Here is a 17,041-nt window from a genome sequence, read left to right on the forward strand (position 1 = left end):
GCTGATCAGAAAATTGAAACAGAGGTTTGGACTTATTTGTATATTGGACAATATTAGAACTCAGCAGTAAAACGTCACACAAGTCCTGTCCTGCTCATCATGGTTAGCCATTCAAATTACATCAGATCTACTACTTTTAGCTAATTAAAATGTTATGTTTTAATCTATCTAATAGCTGTTTATATACAAATTGGTTGAGCCTTTACAAGGAGCTCTTGGCTCTGCTGTAGAGGAAGAGGCTATAGACTACAGAGGAAATCAAGATGGATTTCCTGCTCAGGGGGCGCAGGGGTGCTCTGAGCCACTTCAACTTCAACATGCAAATACACACAACCAGAAGATTCTATTTTCATATAGTTCCCTGAGAGCAAAGAACGATCTGAAACACCCAGTGCCTGAGGGTTTGGAAGCCTTCAGAGATGAGTCGATGTCTGAGCTTGAAGGGTGCAGAGGATTTGCCAGACAGAAAAGCTGTCTCATGAAAGACATTGAATTCAAGCATCCAGACTCCATACTTAACCACATAAAAGCTTCTTGTAAGAGAGAAAAGAGACCCCAGTATTTGTGGATAAATATAACCAGAAATTGAAAACAAAACAATTTTCTAAAAAAAAAAAAAGTTTTCTAATTTGAGAGAATTTTTTGTAATGTCAAAAATCTTTGATTTCTTTTTTGTTCTTGATGATTCAATTCTTTATAGAGTTAGGGAACACCAGAGAAACCCAGTGTTAGCCTCTGGAGACTTTTCAAATTTAACCAAAGAAAATGAGAAACACATAGTTATTTTGAAGTGTTTCTAATTTTTCAGTTTAGAAGAATGCCCTCAGTATACAGGAAATCGCCAGCACCAGAGTTTGTTCTCCCTCCTGGCAGTTGTAGCTCAATCTGGTCTTCACAATAGGGTGAGAGTAAGGCTCTCCCTTGCTGTGCAGCTTCTGTCTGTCACTGAGTCCCACGAGTGCCACTGTGAGGTTCTAATAATATCTAATATTAGGCATCTGCTACATTTATATTTTATACCTTCTCTTATTTGTATCAGTGGGATGATGGCATTCAGTTTTAAATGCTTATCATGCATAATCTCCAGCAAATCTAGGATTTTTTTTTAAATTTTGATATACTTCCTTTGCTTGGTTAGATGCTTGGAAGATTTCATATTTTTAATGTTTCACCTTGTCAGGTTTTTTTTTTAAATTATGGAATCTGTTGTGCACTTTTGCTTTTTTAACAACATAAGGTTTTAAACATAACATTATAAGAAAAAAGAAACTTCTGCCCTTAAGACACTAATAAATGTAAGTACAAAGGCCTGTCAGTGGTTTAACAGCTATTTGTTGATTAAATAAATTGGTGATGACTTAGAGAAGATTAAAGGAAGAGGCATGAAGCTTAAATCTATAATTTTTCCTAAATTCAATACTAAAAGAAGCCTTTTTACTTATAGAGAACAGTAATAAAACATCTGAGGGCTGAGTGGCAACTTGAACTAATTTATTCTTAGAGTTTTTGGGTTAAATATGTAGCATTGATAGCATTTGATTCATTCATTCAATAACTTTTAGAAATGTTTAATGAACACTCATAACAGCAATAATAATGATTATTAATAACCATAGCTGATAGAAATATAGAGCATATTTAATGCTGAGTGCTGAATATTGATGACATCCTTAAACAGCCCTCAGTTAGCCCGGAGCACAGATTTGAGAAGTGAAGCACAGAGAGTCACATCCTCTACCAATGTCACCCAGCAAGCAAATGAACTCTAACTCATCAGCCGGTAGAGCTCCACATTCTTCTACAACTTAGGTTCCCACAGTAAACCCTGTGGAGGCCTAAAAAATTTAAAAAGAAGTGCTGGGCTTCCCCTTCCCCCAAAATGTCACAAACTCAGACTCTAAGAAGGCAACACCAGGAGTTCTGACTGCAGGTGAGAAAGCAAGGACAGTGAGCAAGCAAAGTCCAAGCAAGGTGTTTTACCGGAGGGCACACCTCCTTTATGGCTCAGAGAGGTTTCATCGCCCCCCCCCATCTGCTTCCTTATCTCTCATTCCAGCCTTCTTCTCATTCACTATGAAGAGCTGACAACGCCCACTCAGTGAGCAAACTACTAGCTCCATATAACGCTTTGTGAGAGTCACCGAAATAGTAAGAAAGCACCTGGAAATGCTTATTTCAATTATGTTTAAATTTTGCATCAAAGCATAAACATCGCCGGTGTTTGTCAGTAGCTGTGATATTTCAATATACACGTATACTGTGGAGTGCTTTAGCCAGGAAACAGATCTCCTCTGAAGTAGTCTGACTGATAGCTTCCAAATTGACTAGCTCAGCTCCTTATCAGAAGCACTAGAACAGGAGAGTCCCGGGGGCAGTTCGGACTCTCAGCTAAGGTATGAGACAGGCAAGTAGGAGCCTCAGCCATACGGTCTACTAGAGCAGAGCTTGGGATCCTGACTGAACACTCGAAAATTGTAGTCCCTGAATTCTCAGTATAATTAGTGGGACCATTACGAGATAGACACCTCATGAAGTAAATTAATATTAGGGAGGGAAAAGAATTTGTATTGTGAGGCTGCATTTGGTATAGAAGTGAGCCAGCCATGTTTGTTCTTGTATCAACACATGATGCCCGGTGACCTATTTTATTAGCACAGGCACTTCCATCTTAGATTTCTCAGCCACTAGTCTCATGAGCCAAATAAGTTTCTGTTCATTATAAATTATCCAGTGCATGGTGCTCTTTTTCAGCAGCATATGACAGACTAACATATCTCTCTTTTTCTCTTTATCTTGAAGGTTACATGCAATAAAATATACCCCACGCCACCAAGCATAGTGTGTTCATTAAAGGACACACCCATAATCTTTACAGCCCAGCCCTAGCTCTGCTCCCTCAATCCTTGCAGATTTCTCATTTATACAGTGGAAATGCTCTTCTCATCGTATGGCAGTGTGATTCTACAGACTCAGTAAGATGATGTATATTAAAACCTTGCCTAGAATCTGGGGATACATCCCAGTGGTAGAGCTTTAAGCCGGTGTGAGCAAGGTGCTGTATCCAATCTCTAGCAATTCAAAGTGACAAAAGGCAGTAAAATGAAACTCCCAGGCCTTTACCTTTTGAGTTCAATTCAAACCCCATTGCCTCAGGGAAGTCTTCAGACCTGGTATAATAAGAAGCAATGATTCTCTTCCATTTTCTAGCTCATGTTTGTTCCTTGACCTAGACTATAATTCCCTTTACCTTGTGTCAGATTTTGTTTTATGTCCATAGCTTTTAATGACCTGCACCAAAAGGGTTAGGGGCATTTGCACAACCCAGAAATTTTCAACAGAGTAGACAGACAGTAATCTCCCAGGCCTCACCCTGAGCCCACTTTTAACTCATCAACTGCACTACACATAAAAAGGTTTGTGAAGGCAGTGAGGGGGCCAGGGGGTCCTTTTCCCCCTGGGGGAAGACAGACAAGTACAGAAAAAGAAAACAGCAGACATCTATGTGCAGCATGGGAACACCTGCTGTTTACACAGCACTCGTCTCTCAAAGGTCAAAGTACCTTACAGATCCATCATGTTGCTGTCCGTATGGCTGCCGTACAGATGACCTAAGGGCCAAATTATTTTTCTATAATGAATCTAGGAAACATCTAAAGCCAGAGTCCTGTTTAAGCCCTGGACCCTCTATACATCTGTTTGTGCTGTTGTTTGTTTGTTAGCTCTTTGGGGAGAAGACAGTAGCACCTAGAACTGGCCGAGAGAGGGAAGTGTTCTGAGGCCCGTCTGTACCCTAGTTTTTCTTTATGATTGATGGAAGTAATATTTGTTCTTCCTGGCTCTACTTTGAAAACTACAACTGATAAGAAAAATAAGCAATAAATTTCAAAAAATGGGCTGAGATCTTGCTATAAGAAAAGGCTTCAAAACACTGTCTCTTTGCACAGTGGATTAGCCACAGCTCATGTTTATTACCTGTTACCTGCACATAAAGAACTATTCTCGAGCACATTCTGTGTATTTATCTATTCAACCTTTAAAACAACCCCAGCAGCCCTGGTTGTATAGAAGGGGCTACTGAGGCAGAGAAAGGTTAGGACAAAAGCCACAATGCTAGTCAGGAGATCCTGGCAGGGTACCACACAGAACTGTGGGATCTTATGACATAGAAACAGTAGCGCTGACACTGTATTATAGTCTTGGACAAAATAGTTCTCAATGCTCAATGTGTTTATATGTAATGGTGAGAAGCCTACAAGGTCAAGATTGAGGATAGACATGACGTCAAAACAGAGGGACCAAGTCTTTCATCCCATTTTAGCCATTCCTGTAAAGTAATGAAGCCAATAGTTTAGTTAGTCCACATATCAAGGAGCTCTGGTATTAACGCTGATAGGCAGCTAACAACACATCACATGGCCGTGTGGCCTCTAAAGCAAGCAGTTATTTACTTAACTAAGAGCAGATGAAGCTGGAGGGTTTATCTGGGTTTTTCTTTGGTAATAATTCTTGTGCCTTTGTCATTTCTGTGACCTCTTGAACTGCACTAGGTTTTAGTTGGTGTAGTCATAAAGAGTTCCAAGTCCATAAATATAGCTCCACTGGGAGCTATAAACCCTGGGAGACCCGTAATTTAATTTGTTTTACTTGTGTGATCTCAAAGAATCACACTAAGCATGTTCTGGATCATTGAGATAACCGTCAGCACTACTTTTCTATTGCTGTGATAATACCACATGGCCAAGGCAACATAGAGAAGAGTTTATTCCAGCTTACAGTGTGAGAGGGTCAGAGTCCATGGAGGCAAGACATGGCAAGCAGGAGGCTTAAATCCCAAGCACAAAACAGAGAAGGTGAACCAGGAATGGTGCCAGACTCTGAAACCTCAGAGCCCACCCCCCTACCCCCCCACCCCCCCACCCCCCCACCCCCCCCCCCCCCCCCCCCCCCGGTGACACACTTCCTGAGTCGAGGCCACACCTCCCAAGGCTACCTAAACACCACCACCAACTGGGGACCAAGTATTTTAAATGCCAGAGACTATGGGAAACATCTCATTCAAATCACCATATGACTCCAAGAGTTAATCTGGGTTTTATGTGCTAAGCTTTGGCCCTAGGAGGTTACCACTTTCACAGTTATGTTAACAAGAAAGAGAGCTGGGAAGAACAAGAAGTGAGAGAACAGAGTCTTTTAGGGCCTTGCACATACCATAGGAGTGGAAGCACCGTGGAGAACTGACTGAAGAGAAACCCTCTGGCAGTCAGTAGCCAAATTCCATCAATAGTTGAGGAAGAAGTATTAATCTAAATTTTACTGATCAGAAAGATAATTTTTTTATTCGATCAGTTTGAGTTTTATTCTTGAGTTGTTCAAACGTTTAAGTTTTTACCTAGCTTTATGTATACACTCACATTAATGGATTGTTTAAAAAGAAAATGTAAGCTAAGACAGGAGAGGTCTAAGAAGGTTTTGCCTTTAACGTGGTGGACAATACTAGTTTCCTTTATGTTTGAGAAACACTACTCAACAATGTGTTTAGGGCTTTCCTATTTAAAAGCAAGGCAAACACTAGCTCACTGGACATGTCACTAACATCCTGGTGTGGAATAGGATGTCAGGTCCTCCCTTCTGAGGGCAGGCTTTGACAGGAAAAAAGGAAGGCTACTCTGGGATTGACAGGAGAAAAAAGAAGGAGGAGGAGGAAGAGGAGGAGGAGAAGGAGGAGGAGGAGGAAGAGGAGGAGGAGAAAAAGAAAACGACCTTTCTGCAAAATCTTGTCCTATTGTTCAGGAGCTGTCTGACTGCTAGCAAGATTAGGTCTCTCCAGTCCTCCAATCCTTAGGGGAAATCCACAGCTCCACCCTTTTCATCTCCATGACCTGCATGAAGGGTTGGTTCACAGAAATGGATGTGTGGATAGTCTTAAGAGACTACTAAGACTATAGCAATAGATATTTAAATAGTGAGGTCACCAGGCTGACTCAGAGAAGTCCCCCAGGTGTGGACTTCTTCAGTGATTTAGGGAAACAGGCACCATAAGCTAGGAGGTGGCTCCACCAGCTGGTGCCCTGGTGCCCCAGTAAAGACCAGGCCAGGGGCGTCACCAGCCAACCCCTGGGAAGCTGCCAAGTCCGCGATCCCTTGCTGTGCTCTGGGACCCAGTATGCTAGCGGCTGAACTGCAGGGCCTGCAACCTCGGTAGCCTGCCTCTGGATTACAAACTGAGGTACACTCTAGAAGCGCTGGAGGAGGAACTAAGGTGGAAAGGAGCTCGGTCGTCACTATTCAAGGCACACAGAATGCGCACGGGTGAGGAGCTCTCAAGTTTGAATTCTGCTTTGCAAACCTGCCTAGGGGCGCTCCACGCACCCAGGGTGCTGGAGGACTGGAAGGTTGGAAGGGACCGCCCACGCTGGAGCATTGCTTTAGCAGACTCTGGGCAATGTAGACCCCTAGAACTTGGTGTGAGTTGTCTAGAGCGGGAGAGTGCAAGAGTCACTGGTAGGAGCCGTTTATCGGACACGGAGCAGGGGCATCGAGTCCGGGGACCCGCTGGTGGTGACGCGCCGCAGAGACCCACCTGCGCGGGGCCCGAGGGTCCTGGACCTCTGAATAGCAGGGTGACGCTGGCTGGAGGCTTGCGGCTAGGGGAAGGGGAGGCGACGGCCGGCGGGCTGCGCGGCTCGCGGCTGGGGGCGGGGCGGGAGGGCCCGGGAGGCGAAGGGGAGGGGATGGGGGGCGGACCGGGTGCTGCAGGCTCTGCCGGACCTCAGGCTCGCACTCGGCCACTCTGCGGAGCAGGCATGGGAGCCGCGCGCGTCCTCCGGGCGCCCACACCTGTCTGAGCGGCGCACGGCCGCGGCCCCGACGGGCTGCTCCACGCGGGTGAGTGCGGGGCGGGGACCCGGCGTCTCCCGCGGGGTCCGAAGGACCAGGCGTGTGCGGGAGCCGGACAAAGAGTCGGGTGCGCGCGGGGTGGGGTGGCTGCGGGCTGCGGGGAACACCGGAGAGTTTGCCGTGGCTTCCGCACAGACTCTGGGCTTAGGACAAGAGCCTGAAAGAGCCTCCTTTCCGGGACACCGGCTCTGTAGGGCATTTGGATTCACTCAGTGTCTCTCCTAAAGTGGATGGGGAAAGAAGGTTTTGAAAGCGCTGTCTTGGATGCAAGGTGCTGTCTAGGGGTCAAGTGGAGCTGTGTATGGCAAGGTGTCCCTGGAGAGGTCAAGGTAGGCTCTTCCCCACGAACACACAGCGTAACCTCTACCATTTTCTTTCTTTGAGTTTTGCGCCTACTGTATCTGACTTCATTGTGCTCTGAGCATTAATTTTTAACCTGGCACGTGATTATGAACACACCTTAACAAGCAAGAAAAAGTCAGCAAACACAAGTTGGGAACAGGCTCTGTGCTGGGTGCCGACTTTGCTCTGCGTGCTAAATCTAGAAAATGCTGCCTGGGCTATCACCAGTTGTTGGAAGCAAATATTTCTTCATCATGTAGCCATTTATCACAAATTGCTAACTGAAAGAAAAGATTTGTCCTCCCCTAGAACTTTTAAGAGAGGAAGACGTGTTTAGATGGAGCAATACCACCCCCTCCTGAAATGGAGCTGGCTCTCCCTCCCACCTTCCTCAGAGCATCCCTTGAGAAAAGCCTCTGATTAAAATCCTGTTTGTTTTTATTGTCCATTGGGTGACATCCATGAGAATTTAGAAACAGCCCGTAGCATGTGGAAAGTTCCAGATGATTCAGGATCTCGGTTAGTATAGAAATTGCTGCTCCCAAGTCTTGTAAGTGAACTTGAGAGGTCCTAGCGAAGCTGGGTGTGGTGGCGCACGCCTTTAATCCCAGCACTCGGGAAGCAGAGGCAGGCGGATTTCTGAGTTCGAGGCCAGCCTGGTCTAGAAAGTGAGCTCCAGGACAGCCAGGGTTATACAGAGAAACCCTGTCTCGAAAAACCAAAAAAAAAAAAAAAAAAAAAGAGAGAGAGAGGTCCTAGCGAATGCCTTAGCGACAGATAGGCCAATACTACTGATAGCCTTATCAGGCTCTGTGGGAAGAGTTTGATTTATAGTTGAAGTTAGGTTTTTCCAAAATCCCTATTGCAAATTAGTATCAGGATACTGTTAGACATTGTTCCGGGGGGCGGGGGGCGGGTAGTGTTTAAAAGAAGATCTGTCTTTCTAGGAGTCTCCTAGGAGTGAGGTACAGTAGTGCATGCCTGTGAATCCCAACACTTCGAAGGCTGGGGAAGGCCAGTGAACTTGAGGCTAGCCTGTGTTATTCAGTGAACATTTTTACAGAGTCTCTTAGAACTGGATTGGGGATGGGATAAAGAGACCGAGGATTCTGTTGAAGGCACTACATTCATTTTTTCTTTCTGAGTGTGCCATAAACATATGAATAAATCTTCACTTGTATTTTCCATTGTTATAAACAGGCAATAGTCAGCTTGTCATGCTTTTTCTGACCTTGGAAGGAAGCAGTCTTCCAAGGTAATTAATATGGATTTCATTTCTGTCTCACTGATGACTATTCAGGTAGACAGTGGATGTAGGTGTATTTTTCTGCCTGTGGCCTAAGTGCCAAAGTGCCCATTAGTGTGTCTGAGAACATTGTTGGCCTAGGTCTGCTGTGTTAATCGTCTCAGGTTCTCCTGAGCATCCCTCCCATGGATGTTTTAGGAGTAAATGCACCGGGCATTATTCATGCATAATTCCAAATAACTCCAGGGATTTCGTTTCTCATGGTGTCACCATTGACAGCACTCTGTAATTGCCCTGCTGCTAGGTTGTCTTGGGATTACTAGGATGGCTCATTTTGCCTAAAACCTGATAGTGAAGTTAAGCTCTGTGTGACCATGAGATTGTACTTGATTTGCTGGGCTTCTTACGTCCCCTCCCGTTTCCTTACAAGACCATCATTCTTAAGCTATACTGTGACTGGGTCTGTCTTGCTTTAAGGGGTTATGTGATTCTGGAAAATGAGAGCAAGCTTGGCTTCAGTGTATTCACCGAGCTTTGTTCATTCGTAGGCATTTGCTTGGGGAATTAGCAAAGCCTCATTGTTCAGTGTCCCTGGCTACAGATTTCATGGAGGACCCTTTGTCTCTCTTCCAACTGGTGTCTAGCACGAGCACCACCTTCATGCACTTTCTTACATTTTATTGTGGTCACAGGAAACTGTACTTTGTAGAATAGATAATAGATGTCTGAAAAACTAGATGTTCTCTTGTAGCATTTGCTGGCTTCTAGGAGTTAAGTCATTCCTTCAAACATTGTCCCCCATAAGGAGAACTGAGTTGTTAGCAGTTTTGAAGACTGTCCTATAGAGAATCACAAAAGTTAATCTCAGTCTCCAGTCCCTAGTCCCTAGTCCTCAGTCCCTAGGAAGGTTATTGTCATTGGCACATCTGATAATGTGCAAATTCCCTCTACCATAAAACTATTATTGGGCTTATGAAATATGTTTGTAAAGTGTAAATATTTTGATGCACTAGATAGCTAGACAGTGGCTAATATTTGCAACCTGGGCAGGGAGTGTGTAGTCTTCTTGTGAGTCAGATAGTCAAAGCTGGAAAAGAAATGCAGTTTCTCTATTACTAAGTATAATGAGAAAAATCACTGTTCACCTTGCTTCTCCATTTTGCTTTGCCATTGGGTGAAGTAATTCATAAGAAACCATTTAGTTGGAAAGCTCAGAAGATAGTTTATGTGAATGAGGAGCCTGTATCCTGCAAAGGTTTGTTCCTAGAAATGGAATGTGACGGAAGTAACATTTTTTTCATCCAGATTTAGCTATAAGAAAGATAAGGTTTGGCAATCTTCATTCCTTTCAAAAGATGTTGGCTTTCCAAACAGCTCTACAAGAACAAGATGATCCACTTTTAAATATTACAGGATTTAAAGTTAAGTAGCTCATGCATCATGTTTCTAGCTGAGAGATTAAAATTATGTATGTTACATCCCTGAATGTCTATGTATAAATCACTTTAAATAGGATGACAGAGCAAATTACTTTGGATGCTTATAACTTTAATAGCCAAATGCCAGTTTAAGTCCACATGAGGACTTCACATTTAGTTTTATGTCTCAATTGCTCAGCCGATATTCCCAATCCATTTGGAAAAATGTTCTGCACTAATTTCTCGAAGTCTATATCCCTTTCTATGTTTGGATTAAAGTTTTAACTTTCAGAGGCTCATAGAAACCTTAAGGAAAATGAAGAATGAAGATAGTCTTATCACATCAATGAATGCAGTTCAACACCACTGGGAACTTCTAAGCCTTGTTTCTAGCTAAGAGAAAATAGTGCTTCCAAAGTACCCCCAAATTTGATCTTACACAAAGAAAGCTGTGTTTTTCCTTAAGTGGATAACAGTCTTTGCCATAGATGGCCAACTTCTCCCTGACTCTTGGCTACGTGATCAGAACTTAAGTTGTTAGCAATCTGAATTGGTAATAGCCTATCATTTAGTAGACCCTTTAAGCGTTCTTTCATTTGTAAGTGATCTCTGAAGTTCTTGGCATGTAGTCATCTACCATGTTGCCAAGGAGTAAATTTGACCATCTATACTGAGAGGCTATCAGGACAAGAGCCAAGCTGACTGACTACCCAGTACCCACAATCCAAGGAAAGCTGGGTACCCATCCATGCAGTACCGCTCACTGGACTGGTTTCTAAAGACGTTACTTCTTTTTTAAACACAGACTAGGGGGGGGGGATGGCATGTTGGCACTTGTGAAATGGGGTGTACTTTGGAACCTTAGAAAGTATTCTTTAAATAAATAGGGATTTGCTGTATAGGCAAAGCATTTGGAAAAAGGGTTTAATTTTGCCTGAGAAGAGGGTTGGTTCATTAAAGCGAAGTTCCTAGTTGGATTTTTAAAAATGTGTGTGCAGTGGTTTCAGAGTTTTCCTGACATTCGCTTTCCTGACACCCTTGTCAACAAACTGTTTCATTTTTAAATAGATGGATAAAGCTATAGATAGCAGGACAAGTTTGGTACAGTTGATAACTCAGACTCTATCCAGTTATGAACTTGTTTCAGATTTGGAATTCATAGTTTCATGTTCTGATATTAGTATATCTTAGCACTCCAGTTTTTCCTTGTCTACTAAAAGTATTATATGTGTCTTACGATAAGTGTAGCATGGTCCTCTCTTAGATCCTATGCTCACCCACACAAATTTTAAAAACAGGAACACTTGACAGCTTAGGCCTCTGGATTCTGTGTCTCCTTAAGATGAAATAAAACTTGATGCATTGTGCATAACAGAATTAACGTTTTCCACATTAGTCAAGCAAAGAGAGGATGGTTATGTTGCAGTCTTCAAGGGAGACATCTGATTTCTTTAATAGATCCCATTTGACAGGGATTCTGGTGTGAGTGGAGTGGCTAGTCAAAGTGGGAATTATTATAGAGCAAAGGCTGTTCACACCAAAGATGAGCTCAAGAGCTGGGTCCTCAGTATAGCTGGGTCCTGGTATAGTCTGAGACCATGCTCTACACATCTCCCAAAGTGTTATCATCACTACCTGTCTTAACTCTCCATTGTAAGGTGGACTCTTTTAGCATCACCACACCCTCCCTGGTCACTTTGAAGCATTAGTCCTGACATTATTGTACCCAACAAGCACATACAAATACGCATGTGCACACACAAATACGCATGTGCACACATCCATTTACTCCATGATTTCACAGATGTAAGGAAACAACATAATGTTTTTCCACTCCCAAGTACCCAAGTACTCCCCAAATACCCAAGATCTTTTCTATTTAGAAAGATGGAGAGAAGTAGAATTTTGAGGACTTGGGAAATACTGAGGAGATGACTTTTTTAAGGATCTCATTCCTTCATTTCTCCATTTTTATTATCCTTAGCAGAAGTAGAGTTCAAGGCAATGGGGCAAAAGAGATAGCAGAGGGGACAGAACACACATTTGAGTGTGTGGATATTAGGGATGTGGCTCGGCTTGCTCAGGTAAGTTAGGTAAGATCATTAGAGTTTTCGACCTTATATAAAGCAAGCACAAGGCACTCAGAAGTTGCCAGTATATCTGCACCTTACAAGAGAAAGGGAGTAAAAAGAGAAAGAAATCACTGTTTCCTCTTGTGGAGGCTTTGTTCCCTTAGCTGGACTCTTGAGAAATACCCCTCCCATTCCTCTCTGGGATGCCTGATTGTGAATGAATTACCCTACCCACTGAGTCAGCTGAACCAGAAGATTTGGAGCCAGCCGGAGCCCACTGATGCTTAAGCAATGATGAAAGCACTTCCAACCCTCTTTGTAATTGCTTTTCTCCAGAGATGACTGATCAGGGCTTTCAATACATCTTTCAGGATACAGTTTGCATTTAGTACACACAGTGCTCTACAACGGGCTCGTTACCTGCTGCCTCTACCATCTCTGTCCACCCCTGCTGAGCGGAATGTAATTCCTGAGCTGACTCACACTCATGCCCACCCCCATGCTCTTTCATGCTGTTCCTTCTGAGTGTCTCCTTCTCTATCTCCTAATGTATCTAATGCTTTTTCAACTTCACACCTCCCCTCAGTGGAACACCTCTCCTGCCCCTCTTACTTTCTGCATCTAACTTTATACCCTTTGTCTGAGCCACCTCACCATCTATGCATATCTGTCCCTGGAAATCACCATGCAGCATCAAGAACTCTGTTTCCTGAATTGCAATATTAATTTATTCTTTCAGCAACGTGAGCATCCATCCCATGACTCTTTCACATGTTAGCATAGGTCCAAGGTAAAGGTATTAGACAAGCTGAAAACACAGATACAGACATCTGAATAACTAACAGCAATAATCATAAAGTTATTAGATACAGTGTTTAAAGCTTTATATCTTGAACAATGACCCTTCATTTTGCAGCATAATTCAAATATCTACAATTATTTACTTATATGGAAGTGTGAAGATGGTTATTCCGGATCCACCAGCTGTCTCAGCCACGCCCTAAAATATAAAATTTCAATGTATTTGGGGTGAAATGCACCCAGATTGCTGAAGGTTGGATCAAAGGCAATGCCTAATTTATTTTTTTCCAAATTCAAAGCAAAAATCTGCAAAATTCTCACGTCATCTTCCAAGTGCATGCATGCATCATGTAGGAATGATAAGATTTCTAGTATGACTCCACCCCTCCCAGATGCCTTTGCGACCAGTAAAGTGTCTGCTTTAGATTTATTATCTAAGTGAGCATGTTGCCCAGAATATTATGTAAGAACTTACTGTAATAGAATAAGATAACAAGGAAGGAAAGGGGCCAAGGGTGGGTGGGTAGCTAGACAGGAGAGGCCAAGGTATATAGAATCAAGTTAAAAGAACATTCAAAAATCTCATAAAAAATGAGAGCTGACCATATGTTCACAGAATAGTGGTAAATTTTCTAGATGTGGCCCTGTAATGTCCCATGGTCTTTACTTCTTCATCATGAAGGGGGGCGGGGGGAGCAGCTTCATTTGGATTTGAGGTGTGGAAATGATTCTAAGGTCAAGCAAGTCCTTGCATGTAAGTGAGACCATTACCTGAGGGAGTCTCTCGCTGGGAACCTGAGGAATGTTCCCAGTCTTAGAAACACGACCAGCGAGCGGCTGTGCCCTGCCAGGCTGCAGTAAATGAACTGTATAGCTTTCGTCCTCCTGACTTCTTGTCTTTGTTTCTACAGTAGCACTCAGCATGGCTGGAATCCCAGGGCTCTTCACCCTTCTTGTCCTGCTCTGTGTGTTCATGCAGGTGAGTCCTTACACCGTTCCATGGAAACCCACATGGCCAGCTTACCGCCTCCCTGTAGTCTTGCCTCAGTCTACCCTCAACTTAGCTAAGGCAGACTTCGACGCCAAAGCGAAATTGGAGGTGTCTTCCTCATGTGGACCTCAGTGTCACAAGGGAACACCACTGCCCACCTACGAAGAGGCCAAGCAATACCTTTCCTATGAAACCCTTTACGCCAATGGCAGCCGCACAGAGACTCGGGTGGGCATCTACATCCTCAGCAATGGTGAAGGCAGGGCACGAGGCAGAGACTCGGAGGCCACAGGGAGATCTCGCAGGAAGAGGCAGATTTATGGCTACGATGGCAGGTTTAGCATTTTTGGGAAGGACTTCCTGCTTAACTATCCTTTCTCAACATCGGTGAAGTTGTCTACTGGCTGCACTGGCACCCTGGTGGCAGAGAAGCACGTCCTCACTGCTGCCCACTGCATACACGATGGGAAAACCTATGTGAAAGGGACACAGAAACTCCGAGTGGGCTTCCTGAAGCCCAAGTATAAAGATGGTGCCGGAGGGGACAACAGCTCGAGCTCAGCCATGCCAGACAAGATGAAGTTTCAGTGGATCCGTGTGAAACGCACCCATGTGCCCAAGGGGTGGATCAAGGGCAATGCCAATGACATCGGCATGGATTATGACTATGCCCTGCTGGAACTCAAGAAACCCCACAAAAGACAGTTCATGAAGATTGGTGTGAGTCCTCCAGCGAAGCAGCTCCCAGGGGGCAGGATCCACTTCTCTGGTTATGACAATGACCGGCCCGGCAATTTGGTGTACCGCTTCTGTGATGTCAAAGATGAGACCTACGACCTTCTCTATCAGCAGTGTGACGCCCAGCCCGGGGCCAGTGGTTCAGGGGTCTATGTGAGGATGTGGAAGAGACCACAGCAGAAATGGGAAAGAAAAATTATTGGCATCTTTTCAGGGCACCAGTGGGTGGACATGAATGGGTCTCCACAGGATTTCAATGTGGCAGTTAGAATCACGCCTCTTAAATATGCCCAGATTTGCTATTGGATTAAAGGAAACTACCTAGATTGCAGGGAGGGGTGACATGCATCTTCTTGCCAGCACCGATGGTCTTTTTGCACTCATTGTAGGAGAAGCTAGCTTTTTATCATTGACTCTTGTGGTGTGTGTCACATAGTATCTTTTACCTAGTATTCTTCAAATGGCAAAATTATTGGCTATATTATTTTAAAACTGTTGTGTGCGTTATAGCATTTAAGCAGTCTGAAAGCATACTTTTGCATAGAGACTTTAAAATATTGATGTTTGGGGTAAAAGGGCCTATTTGGCAAGTAAGTTAAACTTTCAGTTTTTGGAGAATTCTAATTTTTGTCTGATCCAAACTTGCTTCAGAGATTTATATCAAATACGTGACACACAGGGAATATGAATTCTTATGTTTGTATATGTATATGTTTTCTTCTGAGAGTCATATATTGATATTTTTGTAATGTATGGTTATTATGCTTCCAGATGATGATAGCAAAGCCTTCAATGGGCAATTTATGTTTTGGATTCAAACATTTACGTAGTAGTCCTTGAAGAGAAACAATAATTTATTGGCTATATTGATACCCACATAAAACTGTATCTTACAGTGCACAGAATTCCCACGCTGCTTTTAGTTTTGAAAATAAAACTTTCCCTTGTAAAAACTGCTGTTCTGCTTTTGTGGGACGTCTGTATACAGTTCTGCAAAGCTTGCTATCACACCAGAGTGGGCAAGACCATTAATCCCAATCCTCCTCTTGGCAAGGTTTTATTCGCATGTCTGAAGCTAACAGTTTCTCGAAAGACAGTAAGTGGAGCCTAATTAGAACAGGCTGAAAAGCTTCCCAGCTAGCACTTGTGGCTACAATAAAAACAATTCTTGGATTTTCTCCCCACAGTGAGGCACATCTCACTGTTTATCATTTGGATGAGTAATTTAAAATGAATTAAATTCCAGAGAACAATGGATGCACTGCTCCATAGATGTCACAGCAGAGTAACCACTTGTTTGAAGCCTAGCATAATCGCACAGCCTAATCCAGATTTATTCTGCTTAGTTTTTCAACGTTTCCAGAGAGCTTTACATTTGTTTAGTTGGTAAACTTTTCTCTCTCATTGCACTTATTTTATAGTTAAAAAAAAATGTTTGAAAGTAGCTTTAGGAAAACCAGTATAGCTTTATTTTCCTGGCTTCAAAGTGGCATCTCGTGCTGGAATGGTCTAGGCTATAGGCACATAAAACCAGACACAGCAGTCAGAAAAACAATTGAAGGTGGTGGGTGTGATGGCCCAGCAGGCAAGGGTATTTGCTGCCAACCCTTTTAGCCTGAGTGCAATTCCTGGGACCCAAATGTGGAAGAGGAGAACTGACTCCCACAGGTTGACCTCTGACCTCCACTGGCACACCAGTGCAATCCCATAAATAAACAAATGTAATTTCAAAATCAGAGGGCTGGAGAATGGCTAAGTAGTGAAGAATGTTTGCTGAGGAAACATGTGGACCGAGATTCAATTCCTCCTGGAACATAAGATGAACATACATGTAATCCCAGTACTATCAGGGACAAAGGAGGATTGATGGTCCTTGCTGGCTTCTGGCCCATCTCCAAGTTCAGAGAGAGACTTTGCTGCAGAGGAATAAGGCAGAGAATAATAGAGCAGAACACTGGATGTCCTCCTCTGGCAATACACACACACACACACACACACACACACACACTCACACATACAGACAGACACACACACACATACCCAGACACACTACATAAAATAATTCAAACAATGGGGGAGAATACAAAAACTAACAAGAATCATACATTCTAGTAAATGTTTTATGAACAGAATCACAGCATAGGGAGAAATTACTGACTTATTTTGTAGTTTCATCTTGTGACTCTTAGTCTAATTCTATCAGTGAGGAGACAAGCAACATGAGGTCGATGTTTGAGGGGTTGCAATGCTGGGTAATTTTAGCTTACATTGCAGCTCTGAGAACATGCAAATATAACACTGTCAAGTAAGCATTCTCCCGGTGGCTTGTGTTTCTTGAGCTTTTTTTTTTTTTAATTTTTATTATTAGATACTTTCTTTATTTACATTTCAAATGCTATCCCGAAAGTTCCCTATACCCTTCCCCGGCCCTGCTCCCCTACCCACCCACTCCCACTTCTTGGCCCGGGCATTCCCCTGTACTAGGGCATATAAAGATTGCAAGACCAAGGGGCCTCTCTTCCCAATGATGGCCGAC

At 43.4% G+C, this 17,041-nt stretch overlaps 1 protein-coding gene across 4 annotated transcripts; it reads left to right on the plus strand.

Moving 5' to 3' along the window:
* The first annotated feature begins 6,145 nt into the window (after positions 1-6,145).
* Positions 6,146-15,643, plus strand: Prss23 (serine protease 23). Of its 4 annotated transcripts, none has more exons than XM_029479082.2 (2): positions 6,146-6,309; positions 13,688-15,642. In XM_029479082.2, the coding sequence occupies exons 1-2, from the start codon at positions 6,300-6,302 to the stop codon at positions 14,845-14,847; spliced, it is 1,170 nt and encodes a 389-aa protein (XP_029334942.1). In that variant the 5' UTR covers positions 6,146-6,299; the 3' UTR covers positions 14,848-15,642. The 4 variants fall into 4 exon arrangements, with proteins under 4 accessions (XP_029334942.1, XP_029334943.1, XP_021023692.1 ...); XM_029479083.2 differs by having other exon boundaries at positions 6,155-6,309; positions 13,691-15,643; XM_021168033.3 differs by lacking the exon at positions 6,146-6,309 and adding an exon at positions 6,752-6,885 and having other exon boundaries at positions 13,688-15,641.
* The last annotated feature ends 1,398 nt before the right edge of the window (positions 15,644-17,041 follow it).

The sequence above is a fragment of the Mus caroli genome, unplaced genomic scaffold, assembly GCF_978045245.1.
Source record: "Mus caroli unplaced genomic scaffold, Mus_caroli_1 scaffold_8, whole genome shotgun sequence".
In the NCBI taxonomy this organism is placed as follows: domain Eukaryota; kingdom Metazoa; phylum Chordata; class Mammalia; order Rodentia; family Muridae; genus Mus; species Mus caroli.